The following is a 15,544-nucleotide window of genomic DNA, read 5'->3' on the forward strand; positions in this document are numbered from 1 at the left end:
GGGGCACTGGAATCTGTGGGGCTGCTTTATGTATAATGTGTTTTGCCTAAAAGTGGTGGTGTCCCGCAGAGCGAGAGATTCTGGCTATTTTTGAAAGAGAAGAGAGACAAGAAACGAAAGCTTCAGGTGCTTAAGACCTCCTGCGTGAGGGCTCAGGAGGTGATGAAGTACAGATCTGAAAAAAATGTGGTGAAACCTGCACCACAGCTTTTGGATCCTTGCCTAAACTGAACTCTGAATACAGTTTAACAAAGTGGTTTTCAGTCTCTCGCATCCACCTTGCTAATAGATAATTATAGTGTCGCCTGTGTCTGACTCTTGGCAGGACATCTCTAACAGGTCCCATCAGTATCGCAGAAAATTCCCTCCAAGCAGAGAGATTTCTTCTCAAATCTGACAATGAAAAGGAAATAAATAATCTATTTCCCTGTCTGTCTCTACTTGCATCACTGTTCTTGGAAAGGAACAGAGTCACCCTATGATTAAGTCTGGCACCTCCTTTCACTGCGATACCCCGCTCTGCCCTTCCTACTCAGCCCAGACTCTCAAGCCTGTTTAGAGTAACAAGAGCTCTTAACATACAGTGAGGTCTGTGTATCTTGAGACGGTGTGTTTCTTAAGGTACATGCTCACTATAATTTCCATGTCATTGGTAATTGTCAGGGAACTGCATGGAGGTTTAGAAGTAAGCCATCATTAGTCCAAAAAATAATCACACTGATAAAGCCTTATGCTGCACTTTGAAGTTTACCTTGCACTGACTATACCTCTTCACATCAGAAAGCCTCTGCAGGATGGAGCCTCACTGAAAAGTCTGCTTGGAAAATTACTGAGCAGTCAGTCCTTCTGTTAATATCCTGTTAAAAATGAATGTTTTTAGACTAGAAAGCAAGCACTCTCTGAATAAAGATCAAAGCCTTCGAAGTTTCTTTGAAAATCTTTTCAAGTAGTTGCAGTTCTGTAATCCCTTGTAACAACAAAGGCTATTCCAAAACATTTCCTAACTCATTAACAACCTCAATCTGGCTTCCTCTTTACTATTAGCAGAGACGTGCATTGACTCTCCCCAAACGATGAGCCAATTTAATGACCGACCCATTATTTTCCAACATAACAAGCTAATGCAAAAAATCTATTCGGAACCTGCAGAAGTTAAACAGCGGAGACAGAGCTACTGTCCCTCATTTTCCATCTTCCAGAAATGATGGTTCAGTATTTTGGCCTTTGTACTTCCAAGTGTCAGGAAAGTTTTGAGGCTGAGTTTAGCAATGACAAAAAGTTGGGACTGGGACTCGATTCAAATTTATATATTGATGTATATGTTCATTATATAATACATCAAATGGAGATGTATCATTGCTACTAAGGTTACAGAGTCTGATACTGTTTATGGCTGCTCTGTGCTTATATATTACTATTATCTTCACATCTCTCTACTTCCACCATTATTCCATCTATATATCTACTACTCGTTAGTTCATGCTGTATTACACAATACACTTTTTTTTTTTTTTTTTTTACTTGAGAAGCAAAATTAGTGTGGAATTTCAACTGCAACTCTTGAAAACTTTATAGCTTAATGTAAGAGCAGCACTGCCCAGAGGTTCAACCTAATTAAAAATAGCCTGAAGATTTTTACTTCCCAATACTACAATGAACTTAAAAGGAAAAAACCCTCCTCCTCTTGTCTGTACTGCTGTTACTGGGTTAAGTAGTACTGTGCAATGGGAGGTTAATGGAGCCATCCTCATGATTAAGTTCAAGGGATTAATATTTCAGTTCAGTTGTTTTTTTATTTAAACTTTTTTTTCAAAGGTCATATTAATGCTGACTACTGCAAATTCAGGCATTTCTCTAATTACCCATCAAGTTTAAAATGACCCATGCAGAAAACTTTATTTCAATGATGTTCAGCAAGCATCCCGCAATGCAAAAATTGTCATATAAGGTAACTTCATAAAGCTAGATAAACAACACAAAGCCTGTCCCACTGCTGCGCTGAGTAGCTTGAACTCACGGCTGTTAAAGGGCATACCCAAGTTCACTTAAGTCTACAAGAAAACAGTGATTGACTTCAATGGATTTTGGATCTACAGTACCGGATCCATATAAGTACAGGCACAAACTAACCAGGTCAAGTGAAGGAACCACTGGCACAAAAATGGCATGAAGTGCATACTCCTTCCCAAGCAGAGAGCTGAAGGTAATGTGACTCACAAAGGAGAAGTGCAAAAGCCATGTTTCAGAGGTTCAGGATTTTCAACTGTCTTGCCTTAGCAATTTAAGGAAGCTGCAAAGCATGAAGGAATCTAGGAAACAGGGCCAGGTTGCTGCATAAAATCCAATCCTGCTTCAACAGACAGGTAGAGATAAATAATCCCACACAGGTCGTCAGATGCCATATTCACATCCAGTGAGCTATGGCGATAGAAAATGTGCATCTCATAGCACTTGCATGTTTTAGTCTGCACTATGGTATGCTTTTCATCTTGCCATGCAGTTGGACATCTTAAAGTCCTCTTGAACAGATCTCTCTGTGATATTGCCAATAGCACAGGTGGGTTTTGTGGTCAGACCTTCCTGTTGCTAGGAAAAGGGATATGCAAATTCCCTAGAAGCCAGCCGAGACAGGGAAATAAGAGATCCTGCAACTTAGAACCACTTCAGCTCCTTTGGTACCTCCCATCCCCACCGATCTCAATGGGCTGCAGCATGCGGAGGTCGCACTGGGGCCCTCATCCAGATCTCAAGCCTACTACAGGGAGGGTGAGCTTTTCTATCTACATCAGTGCATGCTGGATTTGGTCCTTGGCTTTTCTCCTTCTGAAGCTAATACCGTTCATCCAAGTTTAGTTCACCAAAAGGTCAAGCCTGAACTGAGATGAATCTCATGGGACTTCACTAAGCCCTTTGCTTTTTTTTCCACTGAGAGGCATGCCATCAAAATGTATACCATGATCTCCTTAGAGCTCCGATTTGGTTTTAATCTGATTTCACTTCTGTATCACTATTGGTAGCTTCTATCTTGAAAAAGTTTTGTACCATGTGAAATCTTATTTAAGGAAAAAAAATTGACAGTAGAACAAAACCTCTTTCCATTATAAGAACTTATCTTTTTAATGCTCTATCAGTAGTTTATTATTACTTCGGTACTTGACGTCTTCCAAAAGCATTAAAAAGTTCTTGAGAGGTCTTACAACTTTACAGTCTATTCCGTGATGCCAATTCTGATCACAATTTAGTTGAAGATAAGTTTAATGAACACTAGAAAAATAAATACCTTTCATAAGCGATCAAGTTCTTTGAGGAAACAAAAGAATACTTTAAAAGCATTGGCTGCTTGGTTTAAAGCTCTATTTAAAATATGTGTAGGTACACATTTTTGTTGAGGATAACAGAAATTTATCTTGAATCTTGGGACTATTCCAAATGATGGTAGGTGAGTATCAGAAATGAATGAGATTATTAACTTGCAAAAATAGTTTTTAAAACAAGGACTATAAAATGTCACCTTTTCTCCATCTCATGTAAATGTATTTAGAACTATAGAAATACATACAGGCATTAGATTTAGTGATGGTGAGTGAATAACTAAGTCATCTGCTACTCTATATAACAGTAAAAAGATTATTCTGAGTTAGTTACAGAAGTTATTCCTAAAAATTTCTTATCACTTATGTTATTTAAACTTTCTTACATATCAATTAGTTTGAAATAATAAGTCTTTAGGCTATCCATTAATTGCAGCACTGTAGACACAATCTGTATTTAAAATTATGCAATGAAAATTAAGCCAAAGCACCAAGCTGTCTTGGCTAACAAAAAAGGTTTCCTCAGCCCTTCGGATAAAGAAGGAGAGATAATGGGGGCACTGAATTCACAGGAGAACTCTTTCTCAGTTTACTGTTCTCTCTCATCACATGTTAACACAGACTACCGAAGCCACAAGCTGTTATCCACATGTTTAATTTGCAGTGTTGCATTCATTTTCCGATCGCACGGTATGACTGTTTTCAGACAAAAAAGAAAAGAACTCCAGTGATTAATGCAAAGGAAAGACAGCAACATACATATTCGAAGGATAACTGATTAAGAAGATTCTGCAGTGGGACTATTTACAAATGCAAGGTAAATGTGGATGGGAAATTTAAATAGTTTAGTTACTCTATAAGAAGTTGGAGGGAGGCTGGGTGCAGAGGGACATCTGGTCTATACATCAGGAGAAGACACCATTTTTAGTTCCTCTCTCTCCTGCTTTTAAGGCTCTAGGCTCTCAAAGAAGGCTTCAACGTGTTCTTTCAAGTCTTGCTGGCTTTGCAGAACAGGTCTTAGGACAACTCAGTTTCTCTTGTCTGGTCTTATTTTGCTTCACTGATACACTGAAACTACAATTTGGCATTTGTACCATTATAGCTGGTTCATGCTGGCATCTGTCAGAGGCACACAGCATGGACTGCCACATCAGTCACAGCTGCTGTGTGCAGCTGCTGTCCTCAGCAGCAGCGATGATGGGAAGCAGGATTATTTTAAAAAGTGCAGCCATTAATTGAGAGGTGTTTTTTCCCAAATCCTCTATGCGTGCAGCACAAATGAGGAGTCAAAGATAACATTCAGCGGATTCAAACAGATCTCGGGAATGGTGTCTTCCTGCCTTAGAAATTAGAAACAAAGCAGCTGAAATATTCTGTTGAAAAGCACGCCTGATGAAGGTAATCATACCTGAGAGTGATGCTTCTTTCAAGTCAGACGAACTGCAGCAGCTCGCTGTCTGTCAGTCTTCTCTGCATGCTACACCAGCAGTTACAGAGCTGTTCCACCTTACTGTCCCCTGTATCCTACACTTAATTGTACATTTAAATGAGAAAAGGCAGAGCACTGGGCAGTCAACTTTCTGTGTGTAATACAGCTCTTTTTATCCTCAATCATGGTTTACACTTCTATGCACAAATAAAAGCTATTCCCTTTTAACGTTCAGCCTAGCCACTGTGAGAGTTCCTAGTGTCAGTATCCTGCACTCAATATGCGACTCTCTTAAAAGACACTAACAATGTTCTCTATTATATGCATATTTATTAAAAAAGTGCTCTTGCTAATATTCATAAATTATTATAGGAGGGAAACAAGGGTGAACACTGAGTCAATGCTCTTATGACATGCCTGTGTGCTTGTGGATTCATATACTCACACAACAGGGGAAAAAGAGAAGGCATCTGATTATTTTTAAGTTAATCAAAATAATGACTTCACTGACATGAAGGCAGATATTGTATAAAAATTCACGTTACTGAAATATTCAGACAAAAGATGTAGTTTGTTCAGGGAGGACAGGTACAAAAAGGGTCTTTGGTGAGATATTTATCAAAGATCTTTATTTTTTCCTGATCTCCAGCATTTCGTAAGAGAGGGACCTGCTGAAAGTCTCTGGACAATGACAGAACTGGGTATGAAAATGGACAGTGTCGTGGTGGACACCTGTAACATGATCACACTGGAAAGACTGAGTGGCGAAGCTTGCTTACTTGCTCAGAAAACTTTTCGAAAAGGAATACGGCAGGGCACAGAATACTTCAACTTCTTAGCAGGCAAGATTCGTATTTACAATATGTACTCTCTACTTTCCTGGTGTTTGGATGGGAAAACAGACACCTATTTCACATAAAAGATCTGGACTTGTGAGCAGGCTTGCTGCTTTTTCGCACTATATAAATTCCTGCAGCAGCCAATAGAGAGAACCTTGGCCTATGTAAAATCCTTAAACATGGTTTATATCACTGAACTAAATCTGCTTCTGAGGGAATTGCAACCATTAAAGGGCAGCTGGTATTACAAGCAATTAACCCCAGTCTTTAAAAAAAAAAAAATCACTTAAATAGTAAAAAAGCCAAGTAATAATTTTAAAAATTGAATTAATTTTCAACCAATTAGTATTTTCAAGTGTAAGCCACAGTAGTGTCTGTCTGAATACAAATGGGAATGAAGGGTATACTCCAGGCCAAGAGATGTTAACACTGACACGGAATTCAGGAGAAGTTACTGCAGAATTTATTCCATTATGCATTGGAGAGCGTGCGCCCCTGCTCAGAATTACAATGATTCCCTGAGAAAAAGATTGACAGCGAGTTATCGCTCCCAGGAGCTTCTACAATTTCCATGCTACTTAGCATTACAGGCTCGTACATCTATCACACCTCAACTTCAGCAGCATCCAAGCTATGATGTATAAGGTATATTACTAAAAGAAAAGGGAAGGATTTAATTGCCACCAAGGCCATCAGTCCTATCAGGAATACTGATTCCTGAAATTGGAGCTCTGCTTTGAAAACTGAACCTGCAGAATTTTCAGCAGAAAGGACCATTTAAGAGCAGAAATATTACACTGAGATCTCACTGTCCTCTGTAACACCCTGCAGAATAAAACTCTGATCCAAACAGGTACTTCTAAATATACTAATATAAGTAATCTCAAGAAGGACCACAGTGTATTCCATATATACGAACAGTTTCTAGAAATACTAACCTTCAGTATCAGCAGTTTGTGAAGTAATTTGTCCTATGTGCTCCACGCCATATGTTTTATTCAGGCATTAACACTTACTTTGTGAAAATAAAGCTGTCAGAATGTGAGCTACCACATGCAATATCATTCCCACAGGCCATACAGTAATTAAACATGGAGGCTGACATTGCACTGCACAGAATTCTGGTTGTGTATAAAAGCTATTAAAAGACTTTAAAAAATCCAGGTTTAGAAAAAATGCCAGCTTGATTCTGGACAACACCCACATATGGATGAAGCCCCACTGAAAAATTCTATCATGCACTTTAGTGTTCATTTGAAACACAGCTTAAAGGATGAGGAAAGGGTAGCAGGAGCTTTTAGGTCCTACTTTCTAGAGCTCTCATGAGCCATCCCTACTCGGCCAAAATGTCCTAGTGGAAAAGCCATTTTGCATGGAATAAAAAGAGCTGCGTTCAGAGAAGACTTGTAAGTCTACTTTCTCTTATTCTGTCTCAAAAAATCTACCTTAGGTTTCTACTGTTGACAAACATAACTGTTAACTAAATGGAAGTTCCTCCTATAGATGACTAACATTTAGTCACTAGTGGCTTCAGACAGTTCCTGAATGAAGTTGTAAATTTAGGTCATTTCTCTAGATTTCTGCAGAGCTATTATCACGGCTTAGAAGGATTATAGGCCTCTCCTACATAGAAATATTCTCTAAGGTCATTAGTCTTGTTCAGCCCAAAGCCAGTTGTCTCTTACATGGGCGTGAGAGCTGAGATACTCCTTTATTGCCTGCAGGAAAACTTGACTCTCCTTCTGCGCAGTCTGCCCCCCCTCCTATCCAGGTACTTCAAAGCATTCAAAATGCCTCGCCTGGTGGCTGCAGCAAGGAGTGGAAGGGAAAAAAAGCTTCTGCCCATCATTCTCATATTTGCTGTGGAACGAGGTAAACCTTGGGGTGATGGATTACTTCACTCCAGTTGGGAGCTCCTTGCGTACTCAGTGCTAATCCATTTTGTTTCCCAATTTTCCCGCACTGGTAGGGTACACTGAATGGCAATTGCACCATGTCTACTTTCCTCTAATACCATTCTCTTTACACAGTCTACGAAGCTGAAGTCCTGAGAGTAGGACAAAGCAAAGAATAACTCCAGTGGCGTCATAAATGGTTACATGATGTCACAGGACGTTCTTCTCTGAGACCTCATTTCCTTATAGCTCTGTGGGAGTAATTGGATTGCCTACTTCCCCAACATCCTCCTAGATAACCTAATTTGACCCAGGCAGGTGACATGAAGTTGGCCTCATATTGTTAAAAATGTACAACAAGAATAGAGGTAAAACGAGTACTTCTGGTTTTTCAGATGTTCACTGAGTTGTTTCTAGGCAGCTCAGCTCTATTCTTATCCTCCTGCTTTTCAGGAAAGGAAGACAGAACATCCCTCAGGAAGAGAAATCAATATTCTCATGACACTTAAACACAAACAGCAAAGAAATCCCAGTTCCCTAGTGAGCAATTGCCAATTTAATTTTGCCATCTTCAGTAAGTCACTCTTTTGAATACTGTCAAGGTGCCAACATATTCATTATGGGCTCTACTTTCTTTTGTCACAACTATTTTGCTCAGGAAACATACACTTTTAGTTGCCTTGCCTGTGTCCAAGAGGAAAACAACATTCATGAATTCAAGGCCCCACCTAGCAGTTTTAATCTCTAACTTTACCACAATGAGAGAACTAAACAATATTTAGAATTGTGTTATTTTTAACAAGTGTTTGAAAAAAACAATCACTTATTTTGCAACAATAAAAACATTAAAATAAACCATAAGCATGTAATGATATGTATAGATCCATGAAGAAGATGTCGGTGTCTGGGTGGGCAGAGACAGGTGATTCACAGCAAAGAAGCCTGACAAATCAAGTTATAGTCATACTTTATAAATCAGCCAAACTTACTTAGCATTTGTCTTTCAGTAAAGTATAGAAGTCCATCTGTACTGTGCAAGGCACAGATCAAACATAGAGTTGGTTCCTCCTTTCTTGCCAGTACATGTCCGTAGATGTATACATGGTAAGTATTTAAAAAACAAACACACACAAACCCCTGGACAGGCTGGTAAAACAACTGGGGGATAAGGCACAAGGAACCACCACACTGATGCTGCCCAGGGCGCAGAATAGTGCTACCAGCAAACGTGCGCCTTCATTGCTGCTAACACTGGTACCGGCATCACACAAACTGGAAGAGGAGTAGTCCCAAAAACTGAGCTGCCTTGTCATTAGGAAGGACTACGAATTACAGAACAACTGTTAAGGCCTTGTGTGGGAAGGTGAAAAGCCACCTAGCAAGCCTCCTAGCAAGGAGGAGCTGGAGCTCTCTTAAGAAGGCTCCTTTTACTCCTGCACACGTGAGTTGAGCCCGGGCACACCGAAAAGCAAACACTGCCTGCCTGGCAATTAACCAAAACCCTTTGCATCCGGGTAACTGCAGCAGAAAGGCAGGTTTTGGTACCAAATACAGACCTCACTGAGAAGCCATGGCGGTTCTCTCCTCAAAGAAAAGCAAAGCGTATCAAAGCATTCCAGAAGAAAGCAGCAGAAGGTGAAATATTAAATAAAAATACAAAGCAAGCAGGATTTACTGATTCAGTGACAAAGGTGTGCGGATTATTGCTACCCCCTTGACAGTGAAAGTTCAAGATCCCCTGGCATGACTGTATTTACAGGAAGTTTCAGGAACTTTGCTTATACATAATCATGTCTCCTGATAGCAGAGATACCCCTGAAATAATACTTCATTCTATCAGCATGTTCTAATCATCAGCGCTTCCATAAAGCAATGAAAAAAACTCTTTAATCTACTTTCATCTTTCTTCCAGGCTTTGCCTGCCTTTTCCCAGTTGTCTTCTGTTCCCTTCTTCCTCCCTGAAAAACTCACTCTCTTGCCCCTAAATCTTCCCCTTTAGACTTCACTAATCCTGTTTTACTGATTCACATTCATAAATCCTTTCTCTTTGTCCCCCAATTTTTCCTCGTGCTCTGATGCCCTGGTTAATCCTTTCTTTATCCCATACTCTGGTGTCCCAGATGACAAATCCTTAATTTATCTGCTTGGTAAACTTAATCTTCAGAGGTACCCAGAATTCCTACCTTCAACACCTTTCCCCAGCTCACGCCTCAATGTTCAGATGCTCTCAGTTCCTACCCCCGCATCCTCCCCCCGCCCCCGCATCAATCTTCTTTACCTCTTCAGAGAGACATTTCTTAGTGCCTGGTTTTCTGATCTGAGAGTACTGCAGCTACTGTGAGCAGAGAACAGAGGATATTCTGATGACCCAAAGGGCTGTGGAAAGCAAGCTTGTATAATCATGCTGTTACACACAGCCCCTGACCGCTGCACTGAGGTGGGGCAAAAGCAGCAATAAAGAAAACAGGCAGGGAGACAATGGGGTGGGGTATGATTTGAAGAAGCCACAAATTGATTTCCCGCTATAAAAAGGATGTAATGGCCAGTGGCAGCATATGTTATGCAGCTCGCAGATAATAATCAGGAGTATAATTGCTCAAAGATTTCAGAAGAACCACCAGGCAGTAAATTGTGGACACTCCTGACTTAGTTTTGACATGTAAAATGAAAACAACATTAGCATTACTAGATAAAAAGGGGAATGTTTCACTCACTTTCACTATAGTCTCATATTCCATTTCTACTTCTGTTTTTCCTCTACTTCTTGTTCTTCTATGCTCTTTAAAACAAAACCAAGGATCATTTCAATTTGATGTGATTAACAATTACTCTAAGCTGAAATGACATAATTCTGTGCATTACAGTAAAATAACATCTCTTTAATCTATGCACTTAATGAAAAACAAAAGATTACTTCATGCTTCTGTGTGCTGGCTCATTAATATTTGACTAGGTACATGTTAGTCAGAGAAACCAGTCTATTTATCACCACGTGTCACTCCATACTGAAAGAGGACAATGTTTCAACCGTGTTATGTGGGAAATTGGGGTTTAGTTGAAGTTGCAGCTTATGCGCATCACAAGAAGTGTCACTTTTTTCTGGGGGGGGGAGAGGAGGGGAAAGAAGCATGTCTCTGAAGGAAAAAATGAGCATCAGCCATGCCACCTGAATTATGTGCTTGAAGAAACACCTCCGGCCATGGCAGCAGGGAGGCCTTAGACTGCAACCATGCCTAATCCCATCAACTCAGTGCAGTTTGGATGGAGAACCTTCAAGGACATCACCAAGTGCTTACGCAGGAGCGGTGCCGGTCTTTCACCAGACACCCTATTCCCTTTGAGTCAGCCTTGCACGAGTGCCTGCGCAGGACGAGGTATGGGACAGGCTGCTGTGGGAGATGTTAATACTGTTCACTTGCCTTTGTCCTGAGTTGGTGTTTACCTCTGGAACTGAAACTTCTGTTTGATCGTTCAAAAGAGCAGCAGGATTTTCAGATTGTCCCATCAGCCTAAAAGACCCTGACGTGCTGCAGGCAGCTAGGTGCTGCTAAGAGCTGACTCACTGGGATAGCGGTGGTTCATCACGTACCACTCTGATCACCCTGAACTTAAACTCTCTCTTGAAGAGGTCTAAGGTCTGGATCAGAGAGGTCCTGAAGGTAATCCAGCAACAAACAAAAAGATCCAAGGTTTTCAGTCTGTGCAGTTACTAGAAGACAGCTACAAAATTATAGAATTATAGCCAGGAATTGGAGGGGAGGGGGGGGGAGGTGGGCAGGAAAAGTGACATTTTGGTTCTTGCTAAGTGCAGTCTTTAAACAACATTGCCATGCCATTTTCAAGTGGCTGCAGTATGTTTCATTCTCTGTTGTGTTAAATTATTGTGGTAACTGTCTTGTTTTACAATAAGTGTTATTTCAGTATCAAGTGATTTACTGCTTCATATGGATAGTAATTGCATGAGTATATTGCTGAACTTGGTGCTGTTTGTAGAAGTTAAATCACAGCTCTTTGATGATACAGATGGTGCCACTAAAATCTTGACACTTCCCACATCAGATACTTTACACTCTGTCAGGTGTCCAAGACAGTATTGTATTTACATTGTCCAGGAGCCCGAGCTGTAACGGCATCCAGTGTAATATGGTGATACTAGGCGAGAGTCAGCCCTAGAATAATTGTGCGCAAGTTCACTGAGGTAAACCGTATTTTGTCTTAAGCTGTCAGGTTTGCTACAAATGAAAACTGAAATCTTTAAAAAGAAATAGAAACAGACTATAGCACAAAATAAAGTTTCTTACTTAATATTTAAAGATTAAATAGCTTAACAACTGCAGTAGTACTTCAAATTTTTTTTACAAAACATTTCTTCTCAAAGCATTTTCTTAAACTGAGGATAATTATTCAGTCACTTCCTTGGTAATGGGTGAAGAAGCAGAACAATACGTTTGAGCACTGTGTCCTCATTTTACTTTCATGCAGATTCATAAATGCCTTCTAATTGAGTCACAATGGCAGGCAAAAAAATAAATTAGCTAACAACGTGGCTGCATTTGATTGAAATTCTGTATAAGGGAACTTATGCCACCTTCTTATATTGTGTTGCAACAAATGAATGAAACACTTCTATTTATTTTCTCCTTGAACTCTTTCTCACCTTTGTAGCAGTGAGCTCTCAAACTACTGCATTAACACTGACACAGACGGTGTTATAAGAAACGTGTTGCGTATAAGATGGTCAGGAAATGGGTGCCAGTGATTGTGGTAGCCTGCACCATTTTGACATGCAAAATGAATCTAAAATATTAGCTGAGGAAGCAGAAGGTGACAGTTTGTAGCAGAAAAAAATGTAGCAGCAAGAAGGTGAAATGTAAAGTGAAAAAAGAAAGCTACTTTGTTTTGCATAGCTCCTTATCACTTCTCCTGATGCACTTCATTTTTCTGTCCCTTTGATCTGTATTCTTCAGTGGTTTTGTGATCCCACTGACAGACAAATCAGATAAAGTGCCTTACTTAAAATTGGCAATTTTTACAAAATTACATATATGCTTGCAGCACACAAACATTTTGTTACTGTGGATGTTGGCCTAGTTGCTTCAATGAGGCTTGTAACTACTGAAGGCAGGTTAAGATTTGATTAGAAATTCCCTTAAAACCACTCTTGGAAAACACTACTAAGCATCCTCTTGCTAAATTCCTTAGTTTGTGCCACAATATTACTTGTCCTTACTTTTGGCACTGTTTTGAGCCAGCTTCCCTGGCAAAGTACACATCTTGGGTTGTGAAAATGCGCGTCTACTTTGCATGCAGGTGACTGCAGGTACGTATTGGCTAGCGCTCACACGCCAGGATTTGGGTGTGCAAAGTAGGCACGCATTTGCAAATGTGCAGATTTTACCTACCTGGAGGATGACCATCAGGCTCAAAATAAGTTAAACATTTCAAAAAAAAAAGCAACATCCAACAATGATAGCAAAAACCCCTCTACTTAATCAAACTGAGGATTTTTCCTTTAATTATTTATCAAAACACAGTCCACTGAAAGTAACAGAGATATCTGGATAGCATGAATTCCACAGTGATAGGAAATTAGAAGGTTACAAGATACAACTATTTAGCTGTAAGTAGCTACACACCACTCAAAACCTATGTTGTTTATAGAGCTTTTCACAATATAGTCTGTGCACTTGCACCATTAGGATACTCCCGATCCAAATGACGCTAGTGTAGCAGACATATATTATATATTACACACACATATTTACCACAGGGGTGCTCGCTAGTTTTGGAGCTCCAGGCATTGTCTTGCAGCATAAGAAAGAGAAAGTCAGAGAGAAACACAGGGATTAAAACAAATACCGAATTTCAAGCTCTTTTCTATTCTGATGGTCATGACTGTAGTTGTCATAATTACCTGGTCTTTAAAATCCCCAAGCAACTTCTTGATTCTAGTGTGAGAAGTACCTTTCTGTATGTACAGACATTGCATTAAGCAGCTTTTTGTGAAATCTCTAAAGCATAGATAATACAACACAGAAAATAAGTATACTTTCCCAAATCATAACTAAGCAGCCAAATATCTATTGCTTTTATTAGTGCTGAGACAACATTTTAGAGAAGACACACATGGGAACTAGACTGTAGAAGAACACTAATGACAGGGGGAAGTGTTAAAGCACTATCTGCTATTCAAAGTCAATGTCTCCCTAATGCTGGTTTCCCAGCAGTTTTCTGGAGACACCAGACATCACAAAGTCCAGAAATCAATCCAGTGCAAGTTTAAGCTTTTAAAATATTGAAGTTGAATATATTCTAGTTTATCTGATGGTCCTGAATGTGTCCTCACTTGTGCAATGAGCCACAAAAAAGGCTGCATTTTATATTTCTGGTTTCTAAGATGTCATGAAAAGCTGTGTTGTGTTCTCATTTATTGTGAAGTTACCATAAAGAACTACTGCCACGATTAGTTCAGATTTATATTCTTGCTAGCGCATACAAATGTGCCACAGAACCTGGTCATTCACCACAAGAAGTTGTGCTGACCTAAGACCTCTAACCAAATGTTAATATGACCGTATTCTTTACAATTATCTTTTATGAATCTTTAAAAATACAGTGAAACAAAGTGTATTGTATCAAGGAAAAGAAAAACGGAATACTGCTTATCGACAAGGGCTGCGCCACAGCACATCATTTAGTTCTCTTAATAATTCACATCCCTCTCAGTTATTCAGCAACTTGTGTTGCCGTTGGCTCTGCCAACACTTACAGTGTTTTCCGAGAGCACAGAAGCAAAAAATCACCATGTTAAAGAAAGAGGAGAATTTTAAAAGCAGTATGAGGGGAAATGGAAAAGTTTTGAGCAATGCTGAAACCCAAATGACTTAAGAATTTTAGAAATGAAACATTCATGCCTAGCTCCTCCTCCTGTTTCTGTACTATAACTGCTCTTATCAATGGTTCAGCTGGCTAAAGGACACCTCTGCACTAGTGGCAACTGGGGGGACATATTTTTGCTGAAACTCTGGCCAGCTGACTAAGAAGCAAGCAGCTCACTGGCCACTAAAGTGGGGGAGAAAACCAAGCAAACCGTAAATATTGTCCATTATTTAATCTATGGACCGAGCAAAAGCATCTTGGTCTTTATGGAAGAAGCTCTAGCCTAAATTACTAAGCCATCGCTCCTTTTCAAAATCTGTTTCCAGCTGTGTTGTGTGTTGTAGAGTTCATCTTCAAAACAATGTGCCAGATGTGTTTTACATAAGAGTGTTCTTTATATAGATATTTACAAACAGAAGATTGAATTGCAAAGCCAAGCAAAAAAGGAGAAGAAAGGATAGAGGGCATGCTTTCCCATGGGCGTAATCTACAGCAAGGTTGCACAAACACACACTTAGGACAAAATCTAGCTCATGGCAACACAGAAGCAGTACAAAAAACATTTAAGGTAGCAACTTGTAGTCATATTTTGGAAGCTGTGAAATCTTATTATATTCTCATCTTCCTTGGATCAAGAAAGATCCTCCCCGTCCCTTTCACAAAGACAACACACATGTAGGTTTGCTTATTAATTGATCCGAGGCTGACTGTGAAGTAGACAGACAGAGGAAGAAATACAGGAGGAAGAGAATGGTCCTGGCTTTGATCTCATTAAGTGAAACAGTAAAACCAATTCACATTAATTCTACTGCATGCTAGTGAAAATCACTAGTTTAACAACAATGTGAGTGAAACCCATCACTATGCAATTTCACACTTAAGTTACATGTACACAATACCACTGCAGCAAGAGTCTTCATACGCACTCCTATTTCTTGTCCTGGGCAAGAAAAGTACATTTTCATTCCTGCTTCCTATTGATTACTTTAGTTGTAACCTTTTTAAAAAATCAAGTACTATTACACAGCAGTTCCATAAATGCCAAAACATTAAGTCAGAATGTATATTTTTCATCTCAAAAAAACCCAACCCCAAACCAAACCTCAATACAAGGTCCAGGCAGAGTATCACTGAAGTTCTGTAGGTACAAAACATTATATCTACCACCTTTACTGTATATAGAATAACATT

At 39.6% G+C, this 15,544-nt stretch overlaps 1 protein-coding gene across 4 annotated transcripts in view; it reads right to left on the minus strand.

Annotated features, from left to right (window-relative positions):
- PLCB1 (phospholipase C beta 1) overlaps window positions 1-15,544 on the minus strand; it is a 396,670-nt gene that overhangs the window by 13,167 nt on the left and 367,959 nt on the right. For 2 of the 4 annotated variants that reach the window (XM_054820500.1, XM_054820501.1), the window contains exon 32: window positions 10,189-10,253. The exons of the other annotated variants lie outside the window; for them this stretch is intronic. In XM_054820500.1, coding sequence (XP_054676475.1) covers window positions 10,215-10,253 — 39 coding nt within the window. In that variant the 3' untranslated portion in view covers window positions 10,189-10,214. The remainder of the gene's footprint in view (window positions 1-10,188; window positions 10,254-15,544) is intronic. 4 annotated transcript variants of the gene reach the window in all.

This window comes from Grus americana, chromosome 3 (genome assembly GCF_028858705.1).
Source record: "Grus americana isolate bGruAme1 chromosome 3, bGruAme1.mat, whole genome shotgun sequence".
Lineage (NCBI taxonomy): Eukaryota > Metazoa > Chordata > Aves > Gruiformes > Gruidae > Grus > Grus americana.